The 22,903-nt window shown below is 41.4% G+C and overlaps 1 protein-coding gene across 5 annotated transcripts in view; it reads right to left on the reverse strand.

Annotated features, from left to right (window-relative positions):
- Positions 1–5,303: 5,303 nt before the first annotated feature.
- Positions 5,304–22,903, reverse strand: part of ESRP2 (epithelial splicing regulatory protein 2) — a 70,961-nt gene continuing 53,361 nt past the window's right edge. Inside the window, exons 15-16 of one of the 5 annotated variants that reach the window (XR_016444120.1) lie at positions 5,692–6,790; positions 5,304–5,625 (exon numbers count right to left, since the gene is read on the reverse strand). Coding sequence is in view for 4 of the 5 variants with exons in the window: in XM_090062341.1 (XP_089918467.1) it covers positions 6,632–6,790 (159 nt within the window). In the remaining variant the exon portion in view is untranslated. Of the gene's footprint in view, positions 6,791–11,277; positions 11,390–20,997; positions 21,062–22,903 lie in introns of those variants that run through there. The other 4 variants (XM_090062343.1, XM_090062345.1, XM_090062344.1 and 1 more) reach the window with 4 other exon arrangements.

Genomic DNA, 22,903 nt, shown 5'->3' on the forward strand with positions numbered 1-22,903 from the left:
CAACAGAATAAAAATAAATAAATGAAGGACCAAAATAATGCACATTTCACTGAACTAGAATTGGAGCAGGGTGGAGTTGGGTTAGTACTCACACCAGGGCAGAGCTGAGACTCAGCAGGCTTGTTGCATGCTGAGACCTAGCAGTTTGGAGGTAGTAGGACTGATTGCTGCTGCTGTTTGCATGGAGGTACTAGAGCACACAGAAAACTGAATGGGATAAGCTTCACCCAGGTGCTCAGAGCAAGCAGCGAATTGAGGAGCTAAACCTGGATGCTCAGAGTGGTAAAGGTGGGGATGGGAAAAGGAGACAGGTTGTGGCCAGCACCAGCTCCTGGGCAGTAGAGTTAGGGAGGGTTGAAAGTTACCCACAGAGCAGAGAAATGGGAAGGGCTGAAAATGCTGCATCCTGAGATACTGGAAGAATGAAAGTAAAGTGTTTTATCTCCCTGGAGGATTCAAACAATACTTGTTCCTAGGACAACCTGGGTAAAATGGTTCAAAGATAAACCTCTCTCTGAGTGGCATAGCTTTAAAACATTTAGAGCGGGGGGGGGGGGGGGGGCAAAATGTGGCCCAGGGGCCAGATGCAGCCCTCCAGACCATTCTATCCAGCCTGCGAGACCCCTAAAAAATTTAGAAAATTCATATTTATCTGCCCCAGCTGCCTGTCATGTGGCCCTCCATGGCTTGCCAAAACCCAGTAAGCAGCCCTCTGCTCAAAATAATTGCCCACCCCTGATTTAGAGGGTACTTAGCCTGGGCAAACTCCCTTTAAGAGGCAAATGCTCCCATTTTAAGTGCCTTGATGATGGTTTAAAGGTAACTTAACACCACCCTCAGTGACCAAGGGCCATGGAAAATCTAATGCAGTGGTTCCCAACCTTTTTTATACTGTAGACCAGCAAACATATTTAAATTTAATTTACATGTAATTTTTATGTGGGGGGTGCTGGGGGGACCCAGCTGGGACTGCCCGGGAAGAAGAGGTTCCACTGCCTTCTGTAAGAGCAAACAGTGGTGCTGCCTCCCTAACCTCTGCCCTAGGCAATTCCCTGCCTGCATCCCCATGCTCCCAGCCATGGGCAGGGCTACAGGCCCCAGTACTTGCTGTGTGGGCAGAGTCTTGCTGGGCATGGCCATGGTGGTAGGAGCAGGATGGGGCACACAGAGCTTGGTGCCTCCCTCCCAGGGCTGCCCCACCACCCAGCTTTAACCCTGCAGCCTGGTGGTTGGGAACCTCTGATCTAATGCACTTATTCTACACTACCAGCTTGTGATGCCTGCAGTTCTGAGCACTGCCCTGGCTCCCCTCCCTCATGAAACCTTGAACCAAGGACCACACCGTTTCAACATTCAATTGCAAAGAGCAAACATGGATGTCAGAGAAAGGAGAAATGTTTAGGCCTTACCTCAAGTTCTTCACTTTGCAGGAATGAGGGAATGGGAGCAGCTAATGCCAGCTCAACATCTGTACAGTCAGCGTCAGGAAGTGAATGGCAGATGGGCACTGCCAGCACGGGTTGCATGGGGTGGGTATAGCTGAGCAGGGCTCAAGCACCTTCCTGGGTTTTCCTGGGGCTTACCTCCCTGTCCCTGCTGCCTGGGCTCATGCCTATGCTACAGGGAGCGGCACTGTCTCACAGGGAAGGGCATTGCAAGGAGTCACCGCCAGGCCGCAGGGGTGCCCTCACAGCATTGCTCCCAAGCAAATCCAATAAGTTGCAGGGGTCAGGTGGATGTGCAGCTGGTGAGCAGTGCGGAAGCAAGCAAAGCAGGAACCATATCTCCAAGATGAAGTGGCCAGAATTACCTGTGCTTGCTCTGAGCTTCACCAGAGGAAGCCCAAGTGCAAGGACAGCGCAGTGCCCCAGTGCAGCCTGTCAGGTGCCAGCTACAACTGCAGCCTGTGATGCCACCCTGCATCCTGTGCAACTGCTCGCCTGGCACCAGCGGCATAAGGCAGGGAGATGTGGTCCCTCTATTGCCAGCAGCCCTGCAGCACTGGATCCCAGGCATCTCTGCACCTGTAGCCCTCACTGATACAAGGTTGCATCAGAACCTGTGAGCTGTGCTCAGACAAAAGAGCCTGCTGGGAAGATAGAAGTTGCTGCCTGTTTGCAGCTCCAGGGGACTGTTATACCAGGGAGGTCAGAAAGACCTGTCAAGCATGAGACCTTCCCTTTGAGTCATAAAAAAACAAGTTTCAGCCAGTGGATGAGCAACAGAAGGAAAGCAAGGAAGTGTCACCTTCCCATTGCTCTGGGAGCAAAGACATCTTGCTGCATAGCTGGCACTAGTGGGGCACACCCTCTGCCAGGGCTGTGGTTGGGCTGCCTCTCACACAATTGGGTACAGAGAAGACAAATAGTACAAGGGAAGGGCCTGTGTGAGAGAAGAAGGCAAACAGATTAATGCTAAGGAACAGCATTAACCCTTAGGAACCATGGGCACATGCAGAAGTAGTTGGCTTCTGGAAATCAAACTCAGCCTGAAGATATTCAAAAAAGGGAGGCAATTAGAAACAACCATCTAGGCAGCTCATCCTACCATGCTAGCCTGGACTGTCCATTCATCAGCTTCTGCATGTCTCAGCATTGTTCTTTAGGCCTGGAACAACTGTCTAGCATTTAGTCAGAAGACTTATGGCTCTGATACCAAAACAAAAACAACCCTCTCCCCTCCACACACTCCTTTAGTTAAGCTTGTAGGTATATATGTTCACCCATTTCAGATAATGTTTATTAAGTTCCCTGCTCACGATGTACTATTTTTTAAACAGCTGGATAAATTTAGGTGAGACTAGAAAGTGTCTTCTAATCTCTACCCCTGCAGGGAACTAAGTGTAAATGTACATATGTCATTTATTGTTATCCACAGAATCCTATAGCCTTAATACAAAACAAATAATTTCACACAACTTTTTTGCAAAGGTGATATTTTGGCAGGCATTAAAAACAGTTGACACCCTCTTTTTTTTCCAATAGGGAAAAACCTAGAGCCTGAATTTTTCAAGTGCAGCTTGTTTCAGCCAGATTCCAGTGGCTTAGGTTTTTAAAGGGAAAACACCTTTGATGACTGACAACAGGAATCTCATTTCATATTCTTTAATCAGAGATTATCATTTCAAAATGTCAGGGAGTTACACAAAGCAAATGGTTTGTTACTAGCTTACAGATTGTGCGGTTTGGAGCTCATTGCCTTCAATGAGAATTTTCAAAGCCACCAAGGAGTTAACAGGCTATTTTTGAAGAAAGGTAGATAGCTACCTTACTCATGCCATGGCAGCTCAGATTTCTCAACCTGTTAAGGGAGGAGTGGAATAGTGTACAAACAACAATGGAAGTTGCTGTAAAGAGACTGGAAGCTTAAGTAGATTAAGCACTAGGTTCAGCTAACATTCAGCCTAGGTTTTATAAAAGCCTGTTAAGGGAAAAATAAGCTGTTTTAACTGATTGCAAAGCTGATGACACGGCAGATTCTTGCCAGCTGGAGCGTGGCAGGATGCAGCAAAAAAATGAACTAGCTAACTTTCTTCTACAGAAGATCTAAAACTACATGCCTGTTTCATAAGCTCCACACTGCTCAAGCTGTGGGACACCTCTCTCTCAGGTAAGTGCCATGACTGCTAGGCTACAGGACCATGCTCATGCTTGGTCTCTGGCCCAATTAATATTCATGTTGTTCATGTTTGGTGGAAGAGCTTGAAACAGGAGGGAATGAATGCATCTCATCCTGGAATACCATATGGCCAGACATTAGATGTCAGTTTGAATCCCATCAAGAAGAGGAAGATACTAAACTTGGCCTCCCACATGCTAGGGGAATTGCTTTAACCAGTGCGCCATTTGATAGGTAGGAATGACACACTCTCCTTCAGCCATATTTTGTGCCCGGCCTAAGCTGCTAGATACACTCGGAAAACACAAACCAAACTGGGCCCTGAAGGCAAGATAGGTGGAGGTAGAGAATGGGACACACCTAGTTACTGGAACCTGCAGGGACTGAGGTGCTCAGCTCAGTACTGTAAAGACTGAGGAACTTTCAGGCATGCCTAGAAATGGAACATAATTGCCACACATCTAAATCTTGGCCCAAGCCAAAGCGCAAGCTTCAAAGCACATGTTGATCAGACCAGGGGAAAGGAGAACATCCTTCCTATACAGTCACATTTTTCCATTTAAAAACCAGGGTCCCCAGTACAAGTACCTAGGCTGATTACAGCCATGATAGCAAGGAGTGAGGATAGGGGAACTTGCAAAAAGGTAGGTCCCATGCCAGCTGTGTATGGGAAAGTAAAAAAAAAAAACCCACAGTAAATATTGCATATTTCTGTTTATAAACTAGATTAAAAGATCCTTTTACAAACAAACCTAGTATCACTTTCCCCATTTTGCACATAAGTAATCAGGGCAAATTGCTTTACCTATTTCACCTCAGTCGCGTACTGTAGGTCAAAAAGAGTGGCAATAGGACCTCAGTTCTCTATCCTATATAATGAATTAAACATATTTTTTATGCTTCTTTTATAGTTATAGAATCCCAGCCAAAGCCCAGACAACCCTGTTCTAGTACAGAAGAATCGGAAAGTTACCAGTTTAGCTTCCTCATGCAGACACATACACAATATAAAGGAAAAAATAACATGTACTAATCTATAGTTTCTACAAGTTGCTCATATAGCTATGTAATTGTTTTTTCCTACAAAATCCACACGTGCTTCTGTTCTTCTCCAATTTAATCCATATTCAAATCAAGTTACACAAAAGTATTCATAGAATTTGGGAGTTGATGGACTTTACAGCTTGACATTTAATAAGAGGCAGAACATTGCATCTCCTACCAAGGCAGCAGAAGCTTTGTGAAACTCCAATTCTAGCAGGTATACATTAAATTCTTTGGCACTGCAGTGCTGGTGTATATATCCTGTGGGTCAGTAATTAGTTTCATAGTTTCACAGCCCCATCTTTTCTGTCCCTATCTTTTTAGAAACACTTTATGAAGGCTAACTTGCACCTGCTGTTCTTCTGCAGACTCCCGGGCTCATTTTGTCACACTCCTGAACAATCCATCTGGGCAAGTGCAAGCCATGTTCTACCCCAGTTGTCACCATTAATGGCTATGACTAGCTATTTAAAATGAAATAGATGAGCTTACTTTTTGTACAGGTGACACTTTTAAAGTATTTTCTACCAATCAGTTAAAAATTCTATATGTGAAAGTCACACCATCAACACTGAAGTCAAGGGACTAAGTGGAATGGATGTTACTAGATGAGGTATGAGTACATTTAATAAGCCAACACCCATTGTAAGCATCTCTTTTATTTGTTGTAATATAAAGAAGCATACATCATTCAGTTCTTTTAAGTACAACTCAAATTGTACACTAACAAAAAAAATCAATATACACAGACATCCATGAGCCTGTCACAAAAGGACTCATTACATTTTTGCTCTGCTGGTATTGCACTTTGAATAGTTTTTAAGTAAGGCACAGTAAAAATAAAGTCATTTAGTGCTTCTACAGCAGATGTCTTTTTAAACACATATGCTACATGACATGAAAGTAGCTCTTCTAGCTTATATATATATCTATAGATATATACATATATCTATAGATAGATATCTATCTATCTATCTATCTGTAGATAGATAGATAGATAGATAGATATCTATCTATACACACACATACACACGAAAAAAAGGAAAAAAGAAAAAGGCATGCACTAGAAGGCTTACATTTCAACATTTTCTGTTGCTTCATAATATACAAATAAAGTAGGTTAAAGATGTAAACAAATTGCATGCACATAAACTAGAGCAAAATCTTTAATACAGTATTTGAAAGCTATTATGCTTAAATAAAAAAATATAACTTAGTACTCAGTATTTATGTGCCATTTTTGTCCTGTAGAAACTAAAACTTGGGGGTGGGGGTTGCCTTACATATTGGCAGCATGCATATTGGTAAGAAAGACAGATATGGCTTTTGCAATACACAACACAATGTAGGGAAGCTTCTCCTATTCCATTTGAGTGCAGCATCCTGGGTATTCTCCAGTTGAGGAAAAGAACAACAAAAAATCCAATAGGATTTAACACTCTGAACTGGAAAAAAAATGGAAGTTTCAGCAGCCCTTTCTGGAGACAAACTCTACCAAAACCAGACACTTTGCTGAATGTAAATTCTTAAAAACTAAACACACAAAGCCTGAACTAACCCAAGCTTTACTTTCCACTTCACATACTAGAGAACATTAGGTCTCCATCTTTCTTTCCCCTTCTTCCTTCCCCCCATAATGTGTCTGTGATAGCTGAAGTGCTGTTGGATTGTCCAAGTAGTTAACTGAGTGAAAGTTTTGGGAAACATTCATTCTTGAAACTAAGCTTCCATCTTTCTTAAATCAATTAATTTTGGTTTGCTTTTGTCTGTCTGCTTGTTATTGGTTTCTCTCTTTGGCAAAGAACAGACCATTTTTCAAATTAAGTACAGGGATAAGTACAGCTCCACACCCCAACACACCAGGTGGAAAAGGCACATTTCCTTCTGTATAGGTGGAATGGGAAGACTTCTTTAATAAAAGGAACAGTATTTAGTATGACTTCTCCCTCCCTCCCACAGAGTGTTTTAATTAAACCAGATAAAGTTCTACATAGCGACTTCCCAGGAGCCGTCCGTTTTTCTCAGCCACTGCTTTTTTAGCAAGGTCCAGGCTTGGAAAAGTCACCAATGCTTCCCCACTGGGCCGGCCGCTAAAGTTGTAAAGCACAAGGATGGAATCTGTGTGGAGCTGCAGGAATAAGAACACAAGAGAAAGAGAAAAAGAAATACTGTTAAACTCAGAGGCTTTGTCTCTAGTACTTGTGCTGTCTTGCTGGTTTATCCCATTCCTTTGTCAAACTATGTTTCTACTGACCTAGAAGTTTATAAAGAACAACTTCATTTTGGATCTTTTTTCTGGCTACAAACAGCCAAACATTGTAGAATACTGAACAGCATGGCTTTTAGGTTATCTTGGGAAGCAGAAGGATCACAAGTTATGCTGGTGTGCCAGGCAGAAAGATTTAATACACCTCCATAGGAACAGTCCAATAGAGGAGCACCGCATATGACTCAGAATGACGGTTAGCAAGATGATAAGAGTTTAAATGTTAATAAAAGGGCAGGCCGAACCAAGCCTGCAGTGAAGAATTTTTGTCCTACCTGGCTTGCTTGCCAGAACAGGAAGACGAAGACTAACCAAGATAGCATGAATACTAACAGAAAAGGTAGAAAGGGACATCAGAAACTCATGGAAGGACAGAACAGCTTAAGGAGTGGCATGAGAATTAACAGAACTCAGATAGATAAGAAAAAATATTTGCCAAAAATAAGACAGTTAGATTTGCTAGGATACTTTAATAGAGATTTTCTTGATTCAGTTTAAAATGTTAATGGGGGGAAGGAAAGGAGAGGGATTGAGGAAATTAAAATGCTCCGTGATTGAACTTCAGTCAGTTGGGGTAATGTGTCCTTGTGTATTCTCAAAGATTTACATTTTATAAAATGTATTTCTTTTTGTTATTAACTAGTCTGCAGACATGCTATGGTTTCTCTGTGACATCTCAGGCATCTCTCACAAGAGCCTTGAAAAGTAAATTTAGTAGTCATGTGTATTTGAGTATAAGAAATCTGACCCAGGTTTAAAAATCAAAACTTGAAGAAACAAGAGAACAGAGTACAAGATACCTGTTTACTAAAAACCTCAGATGTGTCACTTCAGAGCCAGAGAGCACACACAAACATCTGCTAAGGTGGAAGACCAAACTCAGTTTTTTTAAATTTGGTAATGCAGAGATGAAGCTTAACATTTTGCTTTGTTGAGTCTGATTTAAAATGTGAATTGCATGGCTCAGGAAAACAGCCACAAACATATACTCCTTGGTCTAATGCAAAGAATTTTGGTTACCACCAGCATTAGTTTGTGACCAACTTTATATTAAAACACAGAAAGCCAGTACATGTCTGAACTTTAAATCACCCAAATGCTTGGCAGGACATGAAAGCACTCAAGCTATAAGCAACAGTATGTTGGAAACTTAAAATATTTGTCAGGAAAGTTACCACAGAAACCATTACATTTATTCAGTGATACATTTCCTTTCCAGAAAGGAGGTGAATTAGAAAAGAAGCATGCAGAAAAATCTTCACAGACTTCATATAAAAATTCCTGAAAGAAGCCCAAGTTAGGGTTAAAAATAGTCCTTGTAGGTTCCACATTACCAATGTGCTCAAAAAGAAAGAAGTGATTGCTTTGTGTAGGGCTTCAACTGGAGAAAATGTCGCAAGTGCAGGTGTCATGCTACAGGCCCAAACATAAGTCACAGAATACAATGGATATGGTTAGATTCCTAAGCACAGGAGGCATTTAAAAGTATTCATAACTATTTGCATGTGAAGTCAGTGTCTTAGGATGTCAAAATGAAATGTTAGAAATAAATCATTTTTGGTTTGTTTGGTTTTTTTAATGAAATGGGGATAGCTGAAAATTCATTAAAAAAACATTTAGAAGGTCAGTGAAGGTAGAACTGCACATTTGTTTAAATCTCTTTGGTCTAATTTGTTTACATTCCCAACTTTAGACACATTAAGTAAACATTAATTTTGAACATTACAGATGATTTAGAGGATGGGAATGATATTCTCACTCATTCTGGAAAATATAAGTTTCTTTGGATTGTTTGCAACAAGATACTATGGTACTGAAGCTGCATAGTTTTCATGATGAGCTACTCCACCAGTACTCCAAGATCTTACTTCTGATTTGTGGCAAGATATACTCCCCAAGTCAGTTTTCCAGATATTCTGACTAATACACAGAGCAGGGTGAATAAACTCAAAGGTCACAGAAATCAGTGATCTACCTAGAATGATCTGGTGGTTCTTTTCAAAAGTAGATTGAACGGTCCATATCATATTTATTCTGGACCAGTTATGATAGATTCAATGCCCTTATGGCGTAAATTAAAAATAAATGCAGTGCCTTTACTGAAATGGATATAAAGGAATGCTGCTTTATTTTAACCCTCATTTCACTCAACTTTATGCAACTGGTTTTCAAATTCTGACATTTTACACATAGGGGCTGTGTCCAGATGTGTGTGGATGTTTGGTTTCCCAGAGACAAGTAGCAGGGATGCACCTTGTGCTGCCGCTATTTGTCCCCAGGGAACGCCTGTGCCACGTGCACTTTGGCATACAGCAAGTTGCCCTGGGTGTGCTGGCCCCAGCAGCCTTATCTGGGGCCCTGGGGGCCTCCTGGGGCTGCAACCACAATGATTCTGCAGTGCCAAGCCTGGCAGGCAGAGGAGTGACGCTTTGGGTGGCCCAGCTCTGCTTTTCAGTAGTGCATGTTGGCTGAGTGTGTGTTGCTTCAGGATTCCCCCCCCACCCCCATGTTTTTTTTTGACCCTGGATATCCAGGGTCCAAACCCCCCCCCCCCCCCCATAAATAAAAGCAAACCAAACAAACCCTGCAGAAAAACCCCAGTGCTGCATGCTCGGGCAGCGTGACCTTGTAGAGCAGAGAACACTGGACTGTGCGGCATGTGGTGCTGCAATGTGTTTGCAGCACTACATACCACACAACTGTGCTTGTCTGGATACTCCTGGGGAGGGCAAAGTGACTAGCTGGTATGATTTTTAAGAAGTCAGGGGCTTAATATTATGGGACTCATTAATAAAACTTTCATGGTATAATGGCATTCTTCTGGCATTTTGACTTAGGGCCACATAAATGCCAAAATGCATTAGTGTCATTAAATTAATAGCAAGCACGGAAATAAGATTTGTGAAGATGCTAAACAAAATTGGGAATTATATAAAAGTACTAGAAAGTACTAGCCAACTGCCCATCAAGAATGACCTGGGGCGGGGGGGGGGGGGTTCAGATGGAGTGCCGCCACCTAATGTCCCATGCTACCGCTGTTCTGCGTCTTGCAGGGAGAGGGGTGGGGGAGCCAAAGCCAGCACTGCTGGCCCCAGCTCCCCCACCCTCCGTCCAGTCCTCGATGCAGCTTCAAAATCGCAGTACCATTCCTCCACACTTGGAGCACTCTGACTGTTTCCATCAGCCAATCAGAGTGCAAATAAAGCACTAGGCAGACAGACTTAGGCTTTTATAATATTAGGATAATTGACAACAGGACTGTTTCATGGAGTGAAAACACCTTTTAAAGTATTGTTTATATTGGAATGGAGTAATTTAATGCGAGTGCTCTAGCACCAAGTACAGGGTCTGTACGAATCTTGTGGGGATATTCTGAGCACTTAAATTGTATAATTATCTTGCTGTTAGCCTCAGAGCACAAAATGAATTTTCACCAAACAGCAGCCACCAAAACAGGCTCCAAGATCAATGAGAGAGCAGTATCCTCAACGCCATTTTCTTTTCTTAAATTGTGCAACTCATATGTTTAAATGAGAATACTTTGAGCTATACTATAAAGGTATCTTGTCTTAATATTTTTGTGCCTTCAACTTGTATATTTTCTATAGCTATATGATCAAATTTTAATATAGGCTCACTGAAGGATTTAATAGTTAAATCAATAGCCACTATATTTTTCTCTCTGATGCTTACATTTATATATGTTATTAATTATATGCATAGATGAATGATGCATTCAGTCCCAGCTATGTCTCAGAAGCTACAGTGTACGTGTAATGCTGAGAAAGCCAGATGCAGAGTGTAATGCAGACAGACGAATAGGTGTGGTTCACTATTAGCCAGCTTATTTGCATATATGTAAAAAAGCCCTCTTGCCAAAGCAAGAACTAACTCATGCAAAGTGTGCAAGAGCACAACCACCTCTAGATAACAACACAGTGTGGGAAAAAACTGATTTTTAAATGCATGTTTTTTTATGTCAACTTTAGTGGAAGTATATACTTACTGCTACATTCAACAAACAAAAAGAAAAGCACCCGATTAAAATCTCACAGGAAACGCTTAAAACAGCAATAAACTATTATGAAACTTTAACTAAAACATTTTTGCACAAAGCCAAGCCATCACAACCTCCACCATTTAACACTGCTCTCCCCTCAGCTAAAGATCATAGGAGTGGCCTCAGTTTCACCAGGTTAGTTGATTCTTATAGGACAGGAGAAGGGAAGTTAGGAGCAAGGATCCCAAGGCAAGCTAGGAAGGGAAAAAAATCTCCATGTCACCAAGCCCTTCATTTCCCTTCTTCCCATTCACCACTGGAGACCCAATTTCTTCCAATCCCATCTTACCTTCTTTGGAAGTTACAAACAGTTACAAACAGACCCACTCTTTCGGTGCTTGTAACACACTCCTTGCTTGATCGTTCAGCTGAATAAGGCCATTGTAGTCATCAGGTGCATACTACAGTACAAGTGTGATACATGATAATCAGCAAGAGAAGGAACAGTTCTGGTATAGCAAGCCACACAGACTAGAATTTGCAGCCTTAATATTAAGGGCATCAGCTACAGTAACTGGCAGGAGACAGTGCATGTGACACTCACTACTTAATATGCAATCTATAGAATAAATCATGTGACTATTTGGTTGCAGACTAGATTTAAGGGAAGTGTACAGAGAGGATTCACACTGCATGTGGTAGCTTTTGCAATGCAAGTTTCCCTCACACTATCAAGTATTCTTTCTTCCCTTGATATTCATAGAAACAACAGCAATAGCTGTGTTGGGTTAAAAAAAAAATTCAATAGTGTGAAGTCTACTTATCAGACTTAGAGCAGAAACTCTCCTTGAGACTGGAGAGTTCCCTCCAAACTGTGTACTGAAATGGGAAAAGAAAAAGGGGTAGAAGACACCAGGGTCCCAACTCATATAACTTGTTCACACCTCTGTGAGCGAGAAGTCCACTGAAGCAAAGGGAATTGGAGTGGTGTAAAGCCAAAGCGGGGCCTTGTCTACACACAGAAGTTGTACAGCACTAACTACGCCAGCATAGTTAAAGCAGTACAACACTCTAACATGAATGCACTTACACCAGCAGAAAAAGTGCTCATACTATCATGGCTTATTACCTCTTTCTGTACATGAATAAGCAATGTCAGTGTAAGGCCCTTTTATACCAGTACCCTCATCAGGGTTGTCCCAGCATAACTGTTTCAGTAAGAAGTAAAAAAAAAAATCATACCCCTAATCAACATACTGGTACAAAAACTATGTAGACCAGATAGAGGGAAGAAAGAATAAAGTCCGTGTACATTAATCATGTACATTTAGAGCTTAAAGAGCATGATTCTTGCATGCAGATAAGGTCAGACATTGGATGAGACAAGATACTGCTGGATGTATCACCTCTCCCGAAGTGCACATGCTCAAATAAGACTAAGCCTGCATGTGATATGGAGATTGTTAGAATGATTCCTATTACTTTGCAGCAAACAGATATGCATGACCCAAGTTATGCAACCTCCTTTCTGCAGTAAGAGGAAGAGTTTTCTTTTCTCAAATACCTTTCTTTGCATGTATTGGTAGATTACAATATCACACAAAATAAATAATAACCACATAAAGAATGTATGTACTATGCTGCCCTTTGTTCCTTTGATACAGAAAAATGTCTCCTGCCAGTTTACAGTGAAGAATTAAATACTGTACTTACAAAGGGGATGGGGCACAAACACTTTGTAGCCATCTAAGGTGAAGTTTAAAGGATCACATCATACACCTGCCACACAGACCAACATCCAAGAGCCCAGAGACCATAAGAAACAGAATCCCCACAGTTTTTACTACTGGATTCTAGCCACCTTCACATCTAGACCCATGCCATTAAGTAAAGGACAAATATAAGAAGTGTTTTCTAAATAGTCTCTACCAGGGCAACCAGGCTGTGCAAATTATTAATCAGCTCCCAGACCTGCCCTTGAAACAAATCTACAAAGTTTGTTCTTTGGAAGGAATGTCTCAAGATAGTACATACTTTAGATTACCAGTAGATGTACAGTAGGTAAAGCTCTGTATACGCTACAGAAAGTCATGGAGCGGGGGGCGGGGGGGAGTAGTTGAAATGCATAAGCCACAAGGAAAACAGAGAGGACTGGGAAAATGTTAAGGAACTGAAATGCCAAGAAGAGTGTTCAGTCAGAGTTAAGCATACAGGAAACTCAAACAACTACTATTAGAGAAAAGTAAAGTATTTACAAGACAGAAATATAAGAGGAGATCATATTTAATTAATTAAACAAACAGACATTATGATGCAGAGAATACTTTAGAACAATTTTTAGCTTAAAAATATGAAAAGCAATATTGTAAATCAAATTTCAGAAACAATGGAATAAGAGAGACTTTATGTAAGACTGGCTCACATTGACAATAGAAACTCCCCCAATTAAGAGTGCATTAAGGAGCATTTCAGATGTTGGCTGCATTTCAGGTGCCTCCTAAACCAGTGAGCCCAAGATAGATTACTGCAGAAATCTTGTTAACAGTAGCATAAGTCAAGCCCTGTTTGTACTCAAAACAAAAACTCGAAATGGAATTGCATTGTTACCAGATGTAAGCACTAGAAAACAATTTACAAACATTAAGCTTGTCAACTCAACCAGAAATTCACATGTTGAACCAATCCCCTAATTTAAGACTGTGAAATGATCATGTAAAAAAAAGGATCATGTAAAAAAATGCACTATCATGGTTTTGCCAGGAAATATCCAATGCCCCATACTCTACTGATGACAAAACCACACGTTACTGAAGACAGCCTCAAAGGCAGACAAAAGCAAAACTGCTGTCACTTCCCTGCCTCCTGTCTGTTAAAAGCTGGCATGGATAACATTGTCTGTTCATGGGCTTCTTTCTTTCAAACCAAGGCAAAAAGATGGCATTTTCAAAAGAAATTGGTATGGATCTTATTCTGTCTCCTTTGAAATGGAGGGAAGTTAGAGCAGCTTGAAAATCCCAGCCAAAGTGCTCAATTGTGAACTAATGAAACCGGAGGTTATTTGATTTGGTTTTATAAATCCACTGACATATCAAGCTTGTTCACAATATTTCATGTGAATAAAGGCTGCATTTTAAAGACATGCTCTTTAGTGCGCACCTGTGACTCACCGAAGTTCACTGATGAGAGCTTAATCCTTAGTAGATTGCTGCAGCCATTGATGCTTATTATGTAATTATTCACCACTGAAGCACGTTTCTATTAAAAATGGTTTCTCTCTATCCCCTCCCTGCCCCGCCAGCATATTTTCTTTGATTAGTGACAAAAGTAATTTTTCTTTCCAAAAGTGAGGGTCAGTGAGGACCTAGTCAGGGAACTTCTGGAGGGACTGGACATATTTAAATCAGCTGGCTCTGACAATCTCCACCCCAGAGTGCTGAGGGAATTAGCGAGGTCATTGTGGGACTCCTAGCACAGCTTTACAAGCACTCATGGTGCTCTGGTGTGGTGCCAGAGGACTCAAAATGGGCCAATGCGGTTCCCATTTTCAAAAAGGGAGGAAGGAGTCTGTGGCGTCAATACCTACAGTCAGATGGGTCGCTTATTGGCTGGAGGGTCGCACCCAGAGAATGGTGGTGGACGGGTCTTATTCAACCTTTAGGGACGTGGGCAATGGGGTCCCCCAGGGCTCCGTCCTCGGGCCTGCACTGTTCAACATCTTCATCAGCTACTAGGACGAGTGGGTAAAAAGCACCCTGTTCAAATTCGCAGACGACACTAAGACGTGGGCATGCTAGAAGGGAGGAATAGGCTGCAAATCGGACCACAACATGTTACAGGTGTGGGCGGATGAGAACAGGATGGGTTTCAACACTGACAAGTGCAAGGTGATGCACCTGGGGAGGAAGAACCAGCAGCTTACTTACAGGCTGGGGAACTCCCTTCTCGTCAGAGCAGAGGCAGAAAAGGATCTTGGAGTCATCATTGATGCTAAAATGAACATGGGCTGGCAGTGTGGGGATGCAGTCAGGAAGGCCAACTACACCTTGTCATGCATCCACAGATGCATCTCAAGCAGGTCCAAGGAAGTGATCCTCCCCATCTATGCGGCACTGGTCAGGCCGCCGTTGGAGTACTGCGTCCAGTTCCGGGTGCCACACTTCAGGAGGGATGTGGACAGCATGGAGAGGGTCCAGAGGAGGGCTACTCGCATGATCAGGGGACAGCAAGGCAAGCCCTACAAGGAGAGGCTACAGGACCTGAAGAAATTCAGCCTCCACAAGAGAAGGCTGAGGGGGAATCTAGTGGCTGTTTACAAACTAGTCAGAGGGGATCAGCAGGCATTGGGGGAGTCCCTGTTCCCCCGAGCACCACCAGCAGTGACTAGAAATAATGGTCACAAGCTGGCAGAGGGTAGATTCAGACTAGACATCAGGAGGTGCTATTTCATGGTCAGGGCGGCTAGGATCTGGAACCAACTTTCAAGAGAAGTGGTGCTGGCTCCTACCTGGGGGTCTTTAAGAGGAGGCTAGATGAACACCTTGCTGGGGTCGTTTGACCCCAGTACTCTTTCCTGCCCATGGTAGGGGGTCAGACTTGATGATCTGCTCAGGTCCCTTCCAACCGTACCAACTATGAAACTAAGATACTATCAAGTCCAGCAGAAGATGATAGGGGGGGGGATCACAACAAAAGGCAGAAAGAGACCGCACAGACAGGTTGCCACTATATGGCTTCTTTAAGGAGCTCATTAACTGACACTAAGGCTGAAGGGCAATAGAAAGTAGTTTTCAGATTGCCCTCCGCTGTTATTGTTCTTTCAAGCAAGGAGTAAAATTGCATCAAGAGGGTAGGCTGGAAAAAAGTCATATAAAAAAATGGCAAATAATGTATATAGTAAAGATCTTACAGGCTAGAAATAAATCTAAAAGCACTTTAGACAAAGGCCACAGACAAAAGATTGATACCAGGCAGAATAGGCAACTGGAGGGGAAGAGTGGTGCTACCAAATGAAACAGTCTTACACCAAGCTGGCTTGATCAGGGAAACCAGTCAATCCTCTGAGCAAGCATAGCTCATTTTTTTATATTAAAAAAGCTTGGCAACTGCTCGTTCAGCCTCCTAGCGACTGTTTTACTGAGTATGAGACATTAGACAGTTATTTCCAGGATCTCCTGGACAATCTTTGTGGGACTTTCAAATTGAGAAATCTCCAGACAACTGGATTAATGAAGGCTGAGAAACATTTACAGCAGCCCCATTATACCAAATCAAGACTTTTTATATATTTCCCTGTGTCTCAATATGAATTGTTAACTTATGTAAATATTAATCTTATCCATTGCTTTGTTTTCAGAATGGATGGCAGGTTCCATCTCTTCAGTAAGTCCTGTTGAAGCAACTTAAGTGTTCAATAAATGTATTTTTGCAATAAGCATTCAGTCAGGATCTTGCAATCCAGGTTCTCATTCTTGTACAATTGTTTTGGTCTTTCTACAGGTCCTCAGCACAGATAACAAAATGACAAATTGAGTCCCACATAGTACCGGTAGGAAGGCTGAACCTCTAACAAATCCATGGGCCTATGTGAGCTCACCTCTCCCTCACAAAGCTTTTTAACTTGTAGGTTTATATCTTTTCCCTTTGACATTTCTTGACTGAAAAATATTCCCTCTGCAGTTTCAAGTCTAGTTCTGTACACATGAAACATGAACATCAATTTAAAATTCATTCTAATAATTCTCCCAACATTTTCCATTTCTGACCAACAATCTCCCTGTCATGCTAACCTGGCTTATAACCGTCAGCTATGGTGACTGTAGTATGATGCTTTCTAGGGAGACATCCCTGTTTCTTCAACTTCTTTCCTAAAAATGAACTCAAACATAGGCAGACCCAGCATATTGAAACAAATATAGATGGTGAGGTGCATCATGGCATATAAACCCAATGCACATTTTTCTCCAAAAGAAAAATGAGTTAAATACAATCTGCAAGGCTCTCCGGTAAGAGCTTCAGTACCAGGAGCAGAGAACAGACAACAGAATTACACATCGCTTGATTGGTGGAACATCAAGACCATTAAAAAGAAGAGAGGGTTGGTTAATACCCATGGAAGTAAGAGTTTAGAAGGGATCAGATAAATTACTATGAGCCATGAAGTCATTGACTCCTTCAGCGCTGCCCGACTTGAAATTCTGCTTCCAGGGTGCACCAGGAATCAAGGAGGAAGAAAGGGGGAGGCTTCAAATGCACCCTCCCTGGATCCACCCCTAAACTCAAACCTAAATCTTCAGGAGAAAGTTTAGTGCACCACTATCCCCACTGACTTTACTTTCAATCTAATCCCTCACATTTTCTCTTCCACTGTCTTAGTGCCTCCTGAAATTTCTGCTGCCCCAACAGGAATAAGAGCTTGTCCTCATCTTCATATACTTTGTACACATATTTAATCATTTTAGAAACTAATGTTTATGTAATTATTACACCTCGTGGTGTGGATATTTAAATCTGTTTAGCCCATAAAAGCTGACAAAATAGTGCAGGTGAGGAGCTTGCACCAATTTAGCTAAACTAGTTAGATAAATCAAGGAAGGAGGTGCATTTAGACCAACACTAGAAGGAAAGGAAATGGGAACCAAGACTTGTTTCCAGCTGGAGAAAAAAGATCACTTGTAGCAGTTATCATTAAAATGGCATGTCATGGACGCAGCTGCAATTCTATCCCAGATATTAATGTATCCAGTCACCAAAAGATGATGCTGGTGTATGGCCGTAAGAGGGTGAACCCCACTAGATATGGTTTAGTAAGTTTGGCGGGGGGGAAGATTCCTAACTTTGAGATTGGGGGGGAGTGTGAATGCATTGCGTCATGGAACGAAAATAATGATATAAGCACAGCAGCAGCAGCAACCTTCATGTTTAGTGAAAGAGCTAGATAGACCTGTTTCATATTAGTCACCCTCTGGGCACAGCTGAGAAGTAGTGCCACTTCAATGTGTTGCTTAGTGTGTGGCAAGCTGCTCACTATCAAAAGTAACAGCAAGTTTGCTATCCCAGCTTTTGTAGAGTCTCTCTCCTTTTGGGCAATGCTTCCAATCAGAAAAAAATATATCCAGGTCAGAAACAAAGTAACATAGGCAATGGACTGGGAAGATGCCCGATATTCCTCCTACTGTCTGCAAGCTGGCTTCTAGATTCTACAGCGAGCAAAATTATCCCAACATCACGTCTCCAACCCACCCCCTCCCCACCCTCTCCCAATCACAAAGGTGTTATGACTAGAATTGGCAGCTAGAGGATGCATCAGACATGGATCACGAGAACATCCCTCCAGGACTATGTAAGGTGTCATATTTCGGTAGGAAGTAGAGAATGTGCCTTTGTTTACGCATGCACTTCAGAGAAAACTTAATCCTAGAGAAGTCAGCAACAAAGAATCCTGCTGTCCTGATGCTAGAGAGAGGGAGAGATGGGTTGCTAATGCTCTTGAAATTTTACCATCAGTTCATCTCCCTTATTATTATTTAAAAGTAATATATTTATGCTGTGATTTCCATCTGTGAAGACTCAGATGATTAGGAAATGGCAAACAACTTTTTAGCTATAGATGAAGAAGGGTAAAAGAGGAGAAATGACATAGTGAATCAGGTCCATCTAACTTGGTATTCTGTTTCACAATGTCATTGAGCTCAGTGCTCTACCTAAGCCCAGTACAAGTTTAAAGGATACTTTAATTTATTTTGAATTTGACCTCCACAGAAACACTAAAAAGATATCAGGTCTCTATCCTAGCCTTGTTTTAGCAAATTTAATTTTATGAGCAAGTTTCAGGTGCTGACAGTAGTTCCATAAACTCATTCTTCTCAGATCATTTCATTTATGACTGTAGTTATGAATGATACAGGATGCTCCAGTTGGTACTACTACACTGACACTGAAGTTAACTAAGTAGGCAGGTCTGCCTTTTAAGAGGCCACTCCAGGATACTGCAATTCTGTCAAGGCTTCATACACTCCCATGATGGAAGCAAGCTTAAACAGCCTGGAGTGTTCTTGTAGTCCAAAAACATTTCACACATATGTATAAATTTGATTAGTGATCACAAAAAAGAGAACGAGATGTATGTATAGTGGTTACAGCACGTGTGTCAAATATACAGCCCATGCACTGTATCCAGCCTGCAGAGGTGGTCCAGTGCTCAGACCTGACCTGTAAGCCTTCTTGTTGTAGTTCCCAGAGCCACCATGTTGGCATCTAACACATGGGATTAACACCCCCCTACCACCTCCCCCAGAATTTTCAGTTTTTGATCACCATTCAGCATGCAGATTGGTAACAGCAGCATTAACCAACATGTGCTGGCCATGCTGACCCAGAAGCTTTAGGAAACCTCTGGGCAGGACACATCCCATCAACTCATTTGAGGGTCCTTCAACATGTGCAGATAAAAGTGCAACGGGATCTAATGCACAATCCACAAAATTGCACCTCCTGCCATGTCACACATGCATGGCAGAAGGCATGATTGTAGGATCACACATCAGATCCCATTGTACCTTATTGCCAGTGCAGGGGAGCAAACTCAGACTCCCCCTGCACCAACAAGAAGCAAGCTCCTACAACCAGGAGCCCGCTCAGCTGAGGGACTTGCGAGCCACAGAAGCAACCCTCAACACCACTTCCATGACTGGAAGATGCAGCTGCTGCAATCTCCCAGCCTTGGGAGTATGAAGCTGGGACCCAGATTTGCTGCTGCTGAGGCAGGCCCAGCTGGGCATGGTATACCCCTGTGGCTGGGACCCTGCTACATGTACAACTTAAAGCTCAATAGCAACCAGCTGGGAAGTTAGTACACATTTTCAGAATCTAACTGGTTGATTGCGTGATACCTGTGCCGTATAGAGGGGGCTGAGTTTGACATCCTTAAGCTAGCGTAACATACAGAAATAGATTAAATCAAATGTATTACTTTGTCTCTCTCTCATGATTGTGTGCCTTTCTTGCCTTGGCACACATTATTAATTGTTTTGGATAAAAACACCATCATACTTCTACAAATACCTAACAAGGCAGATTTCTGATTTTGTGTTTTCCTGTTACTTTATTCTTTCCAACTTTTGTGACAGCTGCTTAGAGAGCTAGGCTGAAGCAATCAGCTGAATATTTTACTAAATGCCAGTATAACCAGCAACCTATTTTCCTATTCTCCTCTCTGACACTTTGGCACCTGGTGCAAGGACTATACTGCCCAGTATCTTGGCCAATATTACTTCATTTTTATCTCATGCAACCGCAGGCGTCTGTGTGCATTTACCTGTTACCTTTCATTATTAAGGGATTTAAGATCTTTTGGGCTTTTTTCATGTATTTGTACACAGGGATTATGGTTCTGAATGGGACTCTTAGGGAATACAATTATAAGAATTACATATACAATTAATAAGAAGTTACATAATGAATTATTAGATGACAGTATACTAGAATTAAACATTAAGCACACTGCACTACAATTTAGTGGGGTCTAAACAGCTTCAAAGATGTTCAGATTAATAGCTTTGTTAGTCTTTGCAAGGACAGTTCAAATCTGCGTAACTCAACTGAATATAAATTGCAGGAGAGCCAACAGGCCCTACAAGAAAGAAGCCCAGTTGCTGAGCTATTAAATAGAAGAGGTCAATACTAATAATTGGAGTCAAATAGTTAGAAATGTAGAATTATAAAAGTTGAACATTACGTACTATTAAAAGCATGTACTGAGGTTGAGACCAGCTTGTTAAAGCACAATCTAAGCCAGGAGTATCTCTGTTATGAGGCAGGTCTGGTGTGAAAGCTGTTTTCAGTTATGTAGCAACATGTGCTTACATGCAGTACATGGAGCCCATGAAGACCAAAGAAATTCAGAGAAGGAAACAGCAGAAAATAAATAAGCAAGAACTGAAACTTAATTCATCCCTTCTAAACCAAGACACACAGATAAAAATCACCCTTTGTTCACAGCATCTCAGATCCAATTCCCATGTCCACTGAACACCAACTGCAATTACTTTCACAAAGGGATTAAAGACCATACCCAAGCCACTGGTGGTTAATAATGGCTCACTTTATAAAGGACCTGAAGCATCGTTCAATACATCCTTGAGGTAGCAGCAGAAAGAGAAGAAATGAGGGGGGGAAAAAAGATAATGTTAGATATTCTTACCAGAGACAATACACTGTCCCAACACAATATGCCAACAGCTCTCTCTTACAAAAGGATTTTTCCTTTTTATAATTGCAGGAGTGGGTATTTGTGCTCATGTGTAAGTGCAGAGCTGGGGTTACCACTTACGGCATCTCAGTGATATCACAGTGCACTAACTGCTCAGCTCCTTCACAAACCCCTAAGTCCACATCTTGTTGGAATAACAATATTTTCTAAAGACTTATTTAAATCAATCAGCTCTTTCACCATAAATAGCTGATGATAACTGTGGCTGTAAACTTGTAAGTACTTTGCCAAGTTCTTTATATCATCAGCAACAGGAAGACAGTTTATCTGAGAACATGAAAAGACAAATGCCAGTTCAGTTCCTGGAAAGGACATAGTGACTAAGCTGTACTTTTAAGACCATTTGTGAGTGAAGCAGAGTAGGGATATTTTTTATTACAAAAAATTAAAAATGAAAACTAGAAATACATCCCCAATTATCAATGGTATTTCTATATATTTAAGAATGTTAGATATCTTTTAAGTACTCCTTCAAGCTGCCTTCCATGGAAGGGGAAATGGAAAAGAAACTGAGCAACAGAACTGAAAACTATATACTATCAATCTAAGATCTGGTGCATAAAAACAGGCCACTATCAGAGATAAAAATGTCATCGATCCATAAGCAATTGCCTGACCAGTGCCATCTACAGAAGGGTCAGATCTAAATGAACTCATTTTTCACGCTGACTGGTATTTACATTTCTACGTAGTATTTTAGCATGGGATGCAATTCAACATCCTAAAAATAAAAGCTCATATTAAAATCTAGCAGGCCAAACAACACCCCCCCGCTTCCAAACCACATGTAAAGTAAGTAGCAGATACAGGGTTACTACTAGGAATGTATCACTTGCAAAGGTGGGAGGGGGGAGGACAGGGAAAGAGTACGAAATATGTGCTTTTTTTTTTTTTGGTTTGAAGTTTTCTTTAAAAATATTCTAAGAAGTAGAGGGGAAAACCAAAAGCTCTGTCAATTAAAAAAAAATAAAATTAGGAATTTGCTGGCATAATAATTCAAGAAACCATGCTTGATCTAAACTCAGAGGCTAATTGGCACTTAATAGAATCATACAAAAACAAGTCTAGAGGGACCACATGAGGTCACTTAGTAGAACCTCCAAGGATGTGAACAGACCTTTATAATGTAAGTAAGCCTTTATAATGTAAGCCTCTCCACAGATCTACAGCTGTAGAGGCCAGCAAAACCACTGCATCTTTAATCTCTTTTAATTCAGGGTTAAAATTACAGCAATTTAGCTTACTTATAGGAGCATGGAAAGGTAAGTTACATAGTTCCTACTGTTGCTCATTCCTAAACAAGAACTCCCTCCACTTAAAACACTGCAAAGTTAAATCCATCCACCGCCCAGAAAAGTTTTTGACTTAGAATTTCAAATCACTGACTGCAAAAGACATGTAAAATTTTATAAAATTCTTTCTGAATTAGCAAAACAGAATAACGTGTAATGAATAAATGTATTTTTCAATACCAAAGAGACATCTCTTAAAACAACACTAGTTCTCCAAAAGGCTCAGAATTCCTAAGACACATATCTAAGCATATCATCTACTCTAAAAATACATGATTATATGGCTGATGCAATAAAATGGCTGACACTGTAAATAAAATCTGCCATAACCCTTTCAGAAACTATCTCCTATTCTAAACCATCTTTCTTGCCACCAATTTGTCATTGCCCGTTAAAAATACCTCATCTGCCTTGCA

This window comes from Crocodylus siamensis, chromosome 9 (assembly GCF_052110815.1).
Source record: "Crocodylus siamensis isolate JL-2025a chromosome 9, ASM5211081v1, whole genome shotgun sequence".
Taxonomy (NCBI): domain Eukaryota; kingdom Metazoa; phylum Chordata; order Crocodylia; family Crocodylidae; genus Crocodylus; species Crocodylus siamensis.